At 41.3% G+C, this 13,138-nt stretch overlaps 1 protein-coding gene across 8 annotated transcripts in view; it reads left to right on the forward strand.

Moving 5' to 3' along the window:
• Positions 1-13,138, forward strand: part of LOC104601147 (guanylyl cyclase 1) — a 33,560-nt gene that overhangs the window by 9,075 nt on the left and 11,347 nt on the right. For all 8 annotated transcript variants that reach the window (XM_088897900.1, XM_088897901.1, XM_088897902.1 and 5 more), the window contains exon 5: positions 528-602. In XM_088897900.1, the coding sequence (XP_088754026.1) occupies positions 528-602 (75 nt within the window). The remainder of the gene's footprint in view (positions 1-527; positions 603-13,138) is intronic.

Genomic DNA, 13,138 nt, shown 5'->3' on the forward strand with positions numbered 1-13,138 from the left:
AAACAGAACCTCAAGGTTTCTATAATTATTTTGATTTTGGTTTGATTTTTCTTTGCTATGCTAATTTCCTGACACATTGAATACTCTAATTCCTTCAAAATTCTGCTTGGTATTGATTCCTCATTCCTGGTAGATCCTCTCAGTGTTAATTAGAGGATCCTAGATGCTTATTTCTAGGTTTTGTACTTATGTTTATTCAACCGGTTCTTTCTTGATCTAGATATCATTGGTTCTAATTTCTTGGACCCAAGGTTCAAAGTATCGATACGATACACCTGATATGGGGCGTATCGTATCATATTATATCTTTGAGCTCCGATACACCTGTTTAGAGGTGTTTTTACAAAACTTTTTTTATATTAAATATATTATTATTATTATTATATCACTGGAAATTCTTTCCACATACTACATCATTCCTATTGTTTAGTACTTTGTATTACAGCTTCTGCACCTTTGTGTCTACTCCTTTACCATGATGTTGCTTTATTAATGATTTCTAGAATCTTCCCTCGGAAAACATGCAGGAACAATTGCCAAATGACCTAGTACGTGTGGATAGACTATTTCAAAAAGCTCTAGAATCTGGAATTAACATACAGGTATGTTCTATTCACCAAGCCAAGGTCTAACCTTTATCTTTAAAAACCTAATGTGCTTAAGCTTTTCTTGACGCTACCAAAGCACTAACTATTTACCTAAAATTATGTTTTAAGTGCCAAATTTGAAGGTCAAAATTATAGTTCTGGATGATTTCCTACACACTGAAAGGATGAGTTGGAGTACTAAAGAATGCACATTTTAAGTTAGTGAGAAAAGAATATGAAGACTTGCTTAGTTGTTGAAATCCCCAAGCAACCTTGGTTGGCAAACATAGATACTCATTAAGGATTTTAGATGGTGACTTGACAGATCCTCTCCCCTTCTCCACATTTGAGTATTAGTTAATACAACTGAGCTTAATTAAGCTTATAAACTATCTGAGGCCAACATTCTATTCTGTCTAGGGCTATCTCCTCTATTAGGATATAACTCTTCAACTTTTGTTTACTAATTCAAGCCATGATTTACAATTACTTGTACATAGGTACCATCTTGTGTTGGGTACTTCAATTAAGTGTAAATTTTAATTCAACTATACCCTTTCTGATAGGAGCACAGCTAGGCGCATTACCACTGTTCAGCCTAGCAGTATGGTCCCCATACAGCCTTATTCGAAGACCTACGTGAGAGGACCAGGTCATCCAGTTAGTTATAACTGAATCATACCCATGTGATGTAATGGGGCTATAAATAATGGAATAGCAATAAAGGGGATTACCTTTTTGAGCACCAAAAGCCATCTTCCCTTCTCTTCTCTTCTGTAGGAGGCCTGAGCTCCCTCGAAGAAGCTCGTGAGGTAGGCAGAAACCTACCAAGTGGTATCAGAGCCCAATCTTGGGTTGACACCATGGTGGGGACGAGAGCGTCCGTTAGTGATGATCGTATCAAGAAACTAGAAGGAGATATCACTGAGATCAAGGCTACACTATCAGCGGTCTTGGCCAAGCTGGAGAAGGCAACTGCCAGTGAGAACACGGAAGGCGAAGGAGAAGATAGCAGCCAGCCCAGCAACCTATCTTGAGGAAATGGAGTGTTGCGGCAGACCAAAATCACCTTCCCGAACTTTTCAGGTGAGGACCCTGTACCGTGAATTTATAGGATTGAGAGGTACTTTGAGTACCATGAGATACCCAGAGATCAGAGGGTTTCAATTGCCACTATCCATCTGGAAGGAGAAGCAATTCTCTGATTCCAGTGGTTTCGTCGGTCACATTCCCAAGTGACTTGGGCGGATTTCACCGATGCTCTATGTGTGCGGTTTGGACCCACTGGATTCGAAAACTACGACGAACAACTTGCTAAGTTAAGACAGACTGGTACAGTGAGAGAATATTAGGTGGAATTTGAGCGTCTATCTTTAAGGGTACAGGGGTGGCCGGAAAATGCCCTGTTGGGCAGTTTTATCGGAGGGTTGAGGGAGGATATTCGAGTGGAGGTGAAATCCATGCAACCCCCGATGGTCATGGCTGCTGTAGCCTGGCCAGGCTTTATGAAGAAAAATTCGGCAGACTCAGAAGACCACTAAGTTGCCTTCAAGGACCCTTCTTGAAGAGACCTACAATGGGGCATGGCCCTGAAGACAGAAGCGGCCCGGACTCAGTCACTACCGGGCGCACTAAGCTAGAGAACCCAAGCCTCAAGCCCAACGTCCCCTACAAAAGGCTGACATGGGCCGAGATGCAGGCCCGTAGGGACAAGGGCCTATGTTACGACTGTGATGAACGGTTTGGCCCAGGTCACCGATGTAAGGCCCAACAGGCCTTCTTGCTGCAGACAGATGGGCCAGAAGAGGGAGAGTAGGCTGTGGAGGGCCTTGAAGAAGACAACCCAACTAGCCTTGATATGATATTCGGACTTGGCCCGCTCGAGATTTCCCTACAGGCCCTCACAGGCCTCACGTCACCCCAAACCATGCGTGTCATGGGTAGATTGAAGGGCCGGGAGGTATCCATTTTGGTGGATAGTGGAAGCACTATGAATTTCATTTCAGATGACTTGGCCATCCAGATGGGGGTGACCATTAGACCTACCTCTAAATTCAATGTCCAAGTTGCCAACGGAAGTTAGATACCATGTGAAGGGGTCTGTAAAGACATGGAGCTAGTCATCCAAGGAGAGGTTTTTTGCGCTGATCTATACACATTGGCCTTCGGTGGGGCTGACATTGTGCTTGGGGTACAGTGGTTGCAACAATTGGGTCGGGTGGTTTGTGATTGGTCCAAACTGACCATGGAATTCTAAAGGGGGGATCATACCATAACTCTAAGCAGCTCTAGGCTGTTGGTTCCACAACCAGCTATCCTCAGCTCTATAATCAAAACAGTTGGGACCTAAACCGGCCCACCTTGATGCTCTTAGGGGCCTGCACTCCTGGCCCACATCTGAAGCCCATAGGCAATGAAGGTAGGATAGGCAATCCAGATCCACAGTTGCAAGCAGTCCTAGCCAAGTACCCTGACGTCTTTCAAGAACCACAAGGGCTCCCTCCCGAGAGAGTTCATGACCATCTGATTCCCATTGTACCGTGGGCAGCACCAGCAAATGTATGGCCCTACCGGTACCCATACTATCAATGCCAAGAAATCAAGCACTTAGTCCAAGACCTCCTACAAAAGGGGTTCATACAGCCCAGCAACAGCCCATATTCCTCCCCAGTTATACTAGTGAAGAAGGACGGTTCTTGGCGGTTTTGCGTGGATTACCGAGCATTGAATTCCATCATCGTTAAGGACCGGTTCCCAATTCCCTTGATCGATGAACTACTAGACGAACTACGGAAGGCCCGGGTTCTCTCAAAATTGGATCTCAGGTCCGGGTATCATCAGATCCGAGTCCACAGTGATGATGTGCATAAGACGGCTTTCAGGACTCATGATGGCCACTACGAGTTCTTAATCATGCCGTTTGGTCTGTGCAACACACTGTCAACTTTCCAATCACTCATGAATGACATATTCAGTACCTATCTTCGTAAGTTCATTTTAGTATTTTTTGATGACATTCTTATCTATAGCTTTGATTGGGAGCAGCATCTTCTACATTTGAAGCTAACTCAAGATGTGCTAAGGCAAAATCAGCTTTTGGCCAAGCCCTCCAAATGTGTCTTTGGGCAGGGTCGAGTACATTATCTTGGTCATGTGGTGGAGGAAGGGTAGGTGAAGTCCGATCCCGAGAAGGTAACCAGTATAAGGCATTGGGCCAGGCCCACTTCAGTTAGACAGCTGCGGGTCTTCCTAGGCCTAACCGGGCATTACAGACGATTTATCAGGGATTATGGGCTGATAGCAGCACCTCTGACTCAACTCCTCCGGAAGGACGCCTTCTACTGGACGGGGGAGGCCCAATGAGCCTTCAGCTCCTTGAAGACAGCAGTCTCCACTCCGCCGACATTGGTCCTACCAGATTTTGAGCAGCCCTTTGTAGTAGAATGCGATGCATCTGGCACTGACATCGGAGCTGTTTTGATGCAAGGGGGTAAACCCCTGGCTTATTTCAGTAAAGTTGCCCAATCTACCTATGTTAAGGAACTAATGGCTGTCGTTTTGTCTGTCCTTAAATGGCACCACTACCTCCTAGGACGATGCTTCATCGTCAGAACCGATCAACAGAGCCTCAAATATCTGTTGGAGCAGCATCTCCTTACGGAAGATCAGCAAAAATGGGTGTCCAAGTTATTGGGGTTTGATTACTTGATAGAATACAAAACTGGAGCTTCTAATCAGGTAGCAGATGCCCTGTCAAGACAAAATGAATTACAGTTGATGGCAGAATCTAGACCCGTGCACCCACTATTGGAGCTACTCAAACAGGAGATATTGAACGATGAAGAGCTGGTGGCTATCAAAAGAAGATGGGCCGAGGACCCAACCAAAACACCGGGCTACATTGTGAAGGACTCCCTCTTGTACTATAAGGGGAGACTGGTCTTACCTTCATCATCCTCACACATAACGGAGCTTCTACAGTTATTTCATTCCTCCGTTGAAGGCAGTCACTCAGGGATACTAAGTACTTATCAGTGCATTGCAGCACACTACTATTGGAGGGGAATGAGGAAGCATGTGCAGGCTTTTGTGGCCGGCTGCCCAACCTGTCAACAGCAGAAATATGATACTCAACAACCAGCTGGGCTCCTTCAGCCCCTTGAGATACCAAATCAGGTCCGGGATGATGTCACCATGTATTTCATCACCAGCTTACCACCCTCTCAAGGCAAGACAGTGATCATGGTGGTGGTGGATAGATTTAGCAAATATGCTCATTTCTCAGCCTTGTCACACCCATTCACAGCAACACAGGTAGCAGATCTGTTCGTCAGAAACATCACAAAACTGCATGGAACACCAGCCTCCATCGTCTCTAACCGGGATCCTCTATTTATGGGGAGATTTTGGCAGGAGTACTTTAAAATCCACGGGGCACACCTAGCTCATTCCACGAGCTATCAACCCCAGTCTGATGGGCAGACAGAGGTAGTTAACAGATGCATCGAGACCTATTTGAGGTGCTTCGCGGGGCAGAAGCCAAAACAGTGGTTGAAGTGGTTAGCTTGGGCAGAACTGTGGAATAACTCCACCTTCCATGTGACTACCAGTATGACACCTTTCAAGGCCTTGTATGGGAGAGACCCCCCTGCCATTCTCCCCTACAAGACAGGCTCCACTACTGTAGCTGCAGTAGACGAATACCTAACCAGCTGAGACTTAATCTTGCAGGAGCTTAAGAACAATTTGCAGCGGGCTCAGCAGGTAATGAAGGATACATATGACCACAAGCATTGTCCCTTGGAATTTCAGCCTGAAGACATGGTCTACTTGAATCTCCAACCCTACCGACAAACCTCAGTAGCCAAGCAAGCATGGCAGAAACTGGCTCCCAGGCTTTATGGACCCTTCAAAGTCTTGGAGAGAATTGGGTCAGTCGCCTACAAGCTAGAACTTCCACCATCCTCCAAACTCCACCTTGTCTTCCATGTATCCCTCCTCAAGAAACAAGTGGGTCAAGGGGACAAAACTCAGGCAACCCTCCCAGCCTTCACTGATGAGGGAGTCATGGTCATGGAGCCCCACAAACTGATAGACTTCCGTTGGGTACGCAAGGGGAGGTACTACATAGAAGAAGCACTGGTAGTGTGGAGCAGCCTACCGGAAGAAGAAGCCACCTGGGAGGATTATTCTCGATTGGAAGCATGAATTTCCCCACGTCAATCTTGAGGGCAAGATTGATCTCAAGGTGGGGGGGAGTTGATAGGAGCACAGCTAGGCCCATTACCACTGTTTGGCTCAGCAGTTATGTTCCCCATATAGCCTTATCCGAAGACCTACGTGAGAGGACCACATCAGCCAGTTAGTTACAACTGAATCATACCCATGTGATGTATTGGGGCTATAAACAATGAAATAGCAATAAAGGGGATTACCTTTTTGAGCACCAAAAACCATCTTCCCTTCTCTTCTCTTCTGTAGGAGGCCTGAGCTCCCTCGAAGAAGCTCCTGAGGTGGGCAGAAACCTACCACTTTCAATATGTGGGTAACATGGCTTCCCCTTGTCCTTATGAAGCCCTTAGCTTGTGTTATGCAGGAGAGAAGAAGAGAGGAAGAGAGAAGAGAGATTTGAGAGCCAAAAGTATTGCTGGCGGCGCTAGCTATTAGTATTTATACTAGGGCAACAAAATATAAAAAATAAAAGGAGAAAGTTACAATAGTTGCCCTGCGGTACTATACTTAAAGAATTAACCGTTTTTAACACTCCCCCTCAAGTTGGGACATAGATGTTTGTCACATAAATCATGATGCTGTGAGTGATGTAACCCTTTTGTAAAGATGTCTGCAAGTTGATCTTCAAAACTAACATAAGGAGTACACATTTCCCCTGTGACGACCTCTGATTAAGTGTTTGTCGACTTCAATGTGTTTAGTTCTATCATGCAGCACTGGATTAGCAACAATGTTTATGGTTGCTTTGTTATCGTAGAATAGGGTCATAGGTCCGTCAACTGGAAAGCCCAACTCACTCAACAAATTTTTTAGCCACATAATTTCAGCTTCAACACTAGATCTAGCTACTACATTTTGCTTTTTATTTCTCCAAGTAACTAGATTCCCTCCTACAAAGGTATAGTAACCGCTAGTTGAATTTCTATCATTCAGGGATCCTGCCCAATCTGCATCAGTATACACTTAAACTTTCAAATGCCCGTGCTTTTGAAACAACAAGCTTGCACCTAGGAATTTCTTAGGATATCTAAGAACTCTTTCTGCTGCTTCAAGGTAGGTAGCCTTAGGGGCATGCATGAACTGGCTAAGAACACTCACTGCATAAGCAATGTCTGGTCGAGTCATAGAAAGATATAACAATCTTCCTACAAGTCTCTGAAACTGTTTTACATCCTTGATGGGCTCACTTTGACAATCACCTAATTTGTGGTCAGGATCAATAGGGGAATCAAATGGCTTCACTCCCAATTTTCCTTTATCCTGGAGTAGATCTAGGACATACTTTCTTTGGGAAATGAAGATACCCTTTTGTGAGCGGGCCACTTCAATCCCAAGGAAGTACTGTAGAGGACCTAGATCTTTTACTTCAAACTGGGTAGCAAGAAAATTCTTCAACTTTTGAATTTCATCCTTCCAATCACTAGTGATAACTATATCATCAACATATACTATCAGTGCTGCAATTTTTCCTTCCCCTCTTTTCACAAACAATGTGTGATCAAATTGACACTGCTTGTATCCTCTTTGCTGAACTGCTACATGGAACCTATTGAACCAGGCTCTCGGTAATTGTTTCAGCCCGTATAATGATTTCTTTAACCTGTACACTTTCTGTTCATTACCTTGAGCCCGGAAACTAGGGAGTTATACCATGTATACTTCCTCTTCAAGGTCACCATTTAGAAAGGCATTCTTAATGTCAAACTGATGAAGATCCCAGTCAAGATTAGCAGCTAGGAAGAAAAGGACTCTAATAGAGTTCATCTTAGCAACCGGTGCAAAAGTTTCTGCATAATCTACTCCATACACTTGTGTAAACCCCTTTTTCACTAAACGAGCTTTACACCGCTCCACTGTGCCATTAGCCCGATGTTTTACTGTGAAAACCCATTTACATCCAACTGGATCTTTCCCTTCAGGAAGATTTACTAGTTCCCATGTACCATTTTTATGTAAAGCATTAATTTCTTCCTTCATAGCATCTATCCATTCAAGCACCGAAAGAGCTTCTGCCACATTCTTAGGGATAGGGACACTGTCAATGGAAGAGAGAAAGGAAAGGAGGGTGAAATGTTTTCATAGGAAACAAAGTGGGAAATGGAGTATTTAGTGGTGCAAGATCTAACACCTTTCTAGTGAACAATAGGAAGGTCAAGGTCATTAGCAATAGAAGTATCAATAGCAATAGTAATGGAGATCGAGGTGCTGGCCAAATGGCTCAAGCTAATATTCCCAAATATTCTCAAGATCCTTTGCAAGGAATCAGTGGACCAATGACTAGGGCAAGAACAAAGAGGATGAAAGAGGCTTTACAAGGCTTAATCATGAAAGTGCATGACAAAGAGGCTGTTCTAGAAGATTCTAAGACTGTTCTAGAAGTGTCCAAAGCTTCACCAAGGATAATCACTTATCTTTATGTGCAAGACGATGAGCAAGGCTTGGATCTTGAAGAACAAGCTTAGAATCCATGACATAAGATGTATTGATGGGCTTGGCGCATGGACATGATAAGAAAAGACCCAATTCGCATGCTAAGATGTATTGATGGGCTTGTTGGGCTTGTTTTGTCTTGTTTTGGTTTACTTTGACCTTTCTATGCTTAGTTGTCATTAGTTGTAGTCTTTTAGTAGGATTTCTATTTCAAAGCAGTTTTGCTTTTCTAAATTAAAGGGATCATCATTAGTTAGGAGTTTCCTTATAAGATTAGGAGTTTCTTTATAAGATAATGATGTTTACATTGCCTATATAAAGGTCACAACTATGTAACACGAAAATTAATCAATAATACAATGGTATTTTCAGCAAGTTTAGCTTTGCCTTCTTGTATTCTTAGTAGAATACAATATCTTGACTTATCAAGGGAGTGATCAACCTTTGTGGCGTCTTCAAGATTGGATTCTTTAAGGACTTAGTTTCCTTAAGGTTCTAATCTGATCAACTACAACTTGTTTTCTAGCTTTTGGGTGCGCATAACAATTTGATTCAAGAGTTCCTAGAGTAGGTCGTCTAGTGGGTTCTTATCAAATAGGGTCAGAAACTTCAATAGGAACCAAGGTACTTGATTGGGTATGATCCACCCCCGGAGAGTTTGATGACTTTGGTGGTACAGCTTCTAGGTGCTCCAACAACTCTAAAACATGGTTGGCCCTTGTGACGACGAAAGAAGACACGAAAGGGAGGTGGATCAGGAAGAGGAGGGAGCTGAACCAGTTTCTCCTCATTCCTACACTCCCCCTGAGGAGAAACAGGGAAGAAAGGCTCACTCTCAAAAAAGGAGACATCCATAGAAGCATAATACCTTCGAGAGGCAGGATCAAAGCACTGGTATCCCTTCTAAGTGAGAGAGTACCCCAAGAAGATGCAAGGAATAGCATGATGGTCCAATTTTCCACGAGTAGATGGCAGATTTTGAACAAAACAACGACAACCAAACACACAAGGAGGAATAGAAAGAAGGGAAGCCTTGGGAAAAAGAAGTTGATGTGGGGCTTTGCACTCTAACCAACGAGAGGGCATACGGTTGATGAGATAGGTAGCACAAAGGACAATCTCAAGCCAAAAACGTTTGGAAACATTCATATGAATTAGTAACCCTCGAGCCACTTCAAGGAGGTGTAGGTTCTTTCTTTCAACAACACCATTTTGTTGTAATGTTTGGGCACAAGAACTACGGTGAAGTGAACCACACGAAGCAAAAAAATCCATGAGATCACTATGAAAATATTCTTTGACATTATCTGATTGAAAATTTTGGATTTAAGTTTGAAATTGGGTGAAGATCATCCGCTGAAAATCTTGAATAATTTTGGGTACTTCATCCCTGGTTCGCATAGGATATACCCATGTATATCCGGAGTAATCATCGATAATGGTAATAAAATATTTGTAGCCACTCTTAGATGGTAAAGTAACAGGGCTCCAAACATCAGAATGAACAATGTGGAAAGGAAATTTAGATTTATTATTTTTTGAAGAAAAATGAGTTCTACACTGCTTACTCAATTGACAAGTTTGACAAGTAAATTCTGACACTGACTTAAACAACTTTGGAAACACCATTTAAGACTTAAAAGATAAATGACCAAGACGACTATGCCATAAATAGACTTGACTCTTACAAGACCGACTCTTAGACTCTGTGACTGTAAGACCAACCTTATTCTCTAGCATGTAGAGCCCCATCCACCATACATCATCTACCAATCGTCTTTCCCGAGGCCAGATCCTGGATCACACTGTAAGAAGGGAAAAATGTCACTAAGTAGTTTAAGGAATTAGTAATACTACTAACAGAGAACAAATTAATGGAAAATTTCGGGACATGTAAAAACATTAGACAGGGTAAGGCCAAAAGGAAGAGAAATGGTTCTTTGACCAGTTATGGTAGAGTATGATCCATCAGCTAGTCTCACCTTGTCTCTTCTAGAAAGGAGGTGATAGGTTTGAAAGTGAGAGGACTTACTAGTCGTGTTTAGATGCTCCAGAATCAATGATCCAAGGAGTGTCAGGGGAGCGGGATGCTACATGGAAAGTTGTGGCAGAGTTACCTGATGTAGACGCAAATGAAGTTGAGGAAAGAGCATCTATCTCTCCAGAATCAATGATCCAAGGAGTGTTAGGGGAGCGTGATGCTACATGGGAAGTTGTGGCAGAGTTACCTGATGCAGACGCAAATGAAGTTGAGGAAGGAGCATCTATCTAACAAATTGGTCTACCATAGAGCTCCGAATGGTCACGAAAGGAATTAATAATATCTTCCCTTAGGTCAGATCCAAAGACATGTGTCTGAGTTATAGTAGTAATAGGGGGTTGATCCTCTTGAGTAGCCATGTTTTTCATAGTGTGCTTTCTTGTACCTTGCTGTCCTGACTTTTTATTCAGATCTGAACCTTGCTTCTTACTCAAATCTTGAGCCTATTTCGGCTTTCCATGAAGATCCCAGCATGTATCTCGGGTGTGTCAGGGTTTCTGGCAATGAGTACACCACAATTTGTCTTTGTCATCCACCCTTTTTCTGAAAGTCCCCCTTAAAGGTATTTCCCCCACCTGTAGTAACACTCCCTTTTGCTGCCAACACAATTGCATCCCCTCCAGAATTGTTCAGCAAATTCCTTCTACTTTCTTCTGATTGTACTAGAGCATAAAATTTCTGGGCAGATGGAAGATCCTTGCTACCTAGGATCTGGACTCTGATAGATTCATATTCAGGATTCAAGCCATGGAGGAAAGCAAACACTCTTTGCTGGGAAACAAGTTTCTTGTACAATTTTGCTTCTTCATCACACTTTCAATCAAGGATTCAAATATCGATACGATACGTCCGATATGGGGCGTATCGTATCGGTATCGTTAGTGTCCAGCACAGGATACGCTACAACGTTATATGTATCCTGCCAATCGTGTGTATCGGGCCGATATAGATGTGTATCGGTCTGTATCGCATTGTATCGGCAGGTACATATCGATACGGATTGATACGCTACCCGCAAAATGCGAATGTGCATGCGCATACTCGTCTACTGAAAAAGAAATTTGCAAGATTCGAACCCGCATCTAGAGATAAAGAAGAGCTTAATGTCCGTGCCTAAAAGCCACTAAGCCACTCCATCTTTTGTGTTTATGACTAAATGATTACGGATCTTATTTCTTTATTACTTAAGTGCAATTCAAATAAATAATACATATATGGTTAACTCCAACTAAAAATTTAAAAAGTAATACTTAAAATCAGTATTTTATAAAGTAATAGAAATAAATAATATATCAAATCCACATTTATATCAAAATATTATTTGAATCTCAAAAACTTATAAAAATATAATATTAATAAGAGAATAATTATTTTAGTACTTAAAATTTATAAATTTGCACATGATATAAATATATATATATATATTAATTTACATGACATAAAATCATATCTATTATTTAGAAAATAAAATCATTGTTTACAAAATATTCAAGAATATAATCTTAAATTGAATCTATCAAATCTACTAATCTACATTTATACCAAAAAAATATTTTTAATTAGAAAATTATAGGAATAAAACTATAATAATGGAATAATCACTTTAAAAGTTAAAAATTATGAATTTGCATATGATATGTATCTTAGAATTTTTAATAGATTTGATATATTTTAAGTTCAGATTATACATTTTATAAATTATTAATGGATATTTATTTTACATAGATAATTTGATATTTAGTTGACCTCTTTGTTAATGTAAAAACGTAAAAATAGTAAAATAAAAATATTTGATATAATAATTAAATTATAATAGGAAAATATGTTTTGCATTTTGAACTCTTGATTGATACATCATCAATAAAATTGTATGATATTTCTGCATCATATTATATTAATTGTAATATATTTTTTTCATATACACCATTAAAATATACGTTTTTTATGTATTTATACATTATTTATGGTTATTTGACCTTAAATTTAATATTATTAATGTATTATGAAATTTTTATGTGTTTCCCTAGTGTATCCATATTTTTCATCCATATCCATGCATTTCCAAAGCATATCTGTATCCGTATCCGTATCCAACTTGTCCGATACGATACTCGATAACAATACTTTAATCCTTGCTTCCAGTCCACACTTTGATAATGATCTAACTCCTTCTAGATAGAGGTTAAGTTTGAATTGTACACAGAAAGGCACCTCTTCCCCTGTTTACAAGCGGATGATTCTGCCTGTAACTGGTAAATTTTTGCATAGTGACACAACTCAGAATAAGTTAATTTTGCTTGTTCCCAGATCTCATTTGCCGTTTCAGCCCACATAAAATTCCTTCTTATTTGAGGTTGCATAGACACTAAAAGCCAGGACATGACCATGTTGTTTTCCTGGTTCCATCTATCATATTCAGTACTCCTAGAATTGGGTTCTTTGATTCTCCCATTTATGTATCCTATCTTTCCCCTTGCAGTAATGTATAACTTATCCCTCTTGACCACTCTAAATAATTTAAGCCATCAAGGGGAATAACAGCCATGGGAAGGGATAGGTCCACACCCCCACTCATTCCATTCTGCATTGAGGAAACACCAGATGTAGCAAAATCTTCACCGCTCATGGTTACAGATTCAAAAGGCTCTTAAAGTGGTCACAAATCCTTTAAAAAAGTCTAACACCAAGGGCAAAAGGAACCCTTTTTTTTTCCGGAAGCACCCCCCCTGTTTTTAAACACAGGTGCTGTTACAGCACCAACAGCAGGTCATCCCTTGACCTACAGAATCAAAACTGGTTGCTGTCACAGTGCATACAGGTCGTCTCGTGACCTACGCATCAAACAGAG

The sequence above is a fragment of the Nelumbo nucifera genome, chromosome 2, assembly GCF_055504915.1.
Source record: "Nelumbo nucifera cultivar China Antique chromosome 2, China Antique-T2T, whole genome shotgun sequence".
Lineage (NCBI taxonomy): Eukaryota > Viridiplantae > Streptophyta > Magnoliopsida > Proteales > Nelumbonaceae > Nelumbo > Nelumbo nucifera.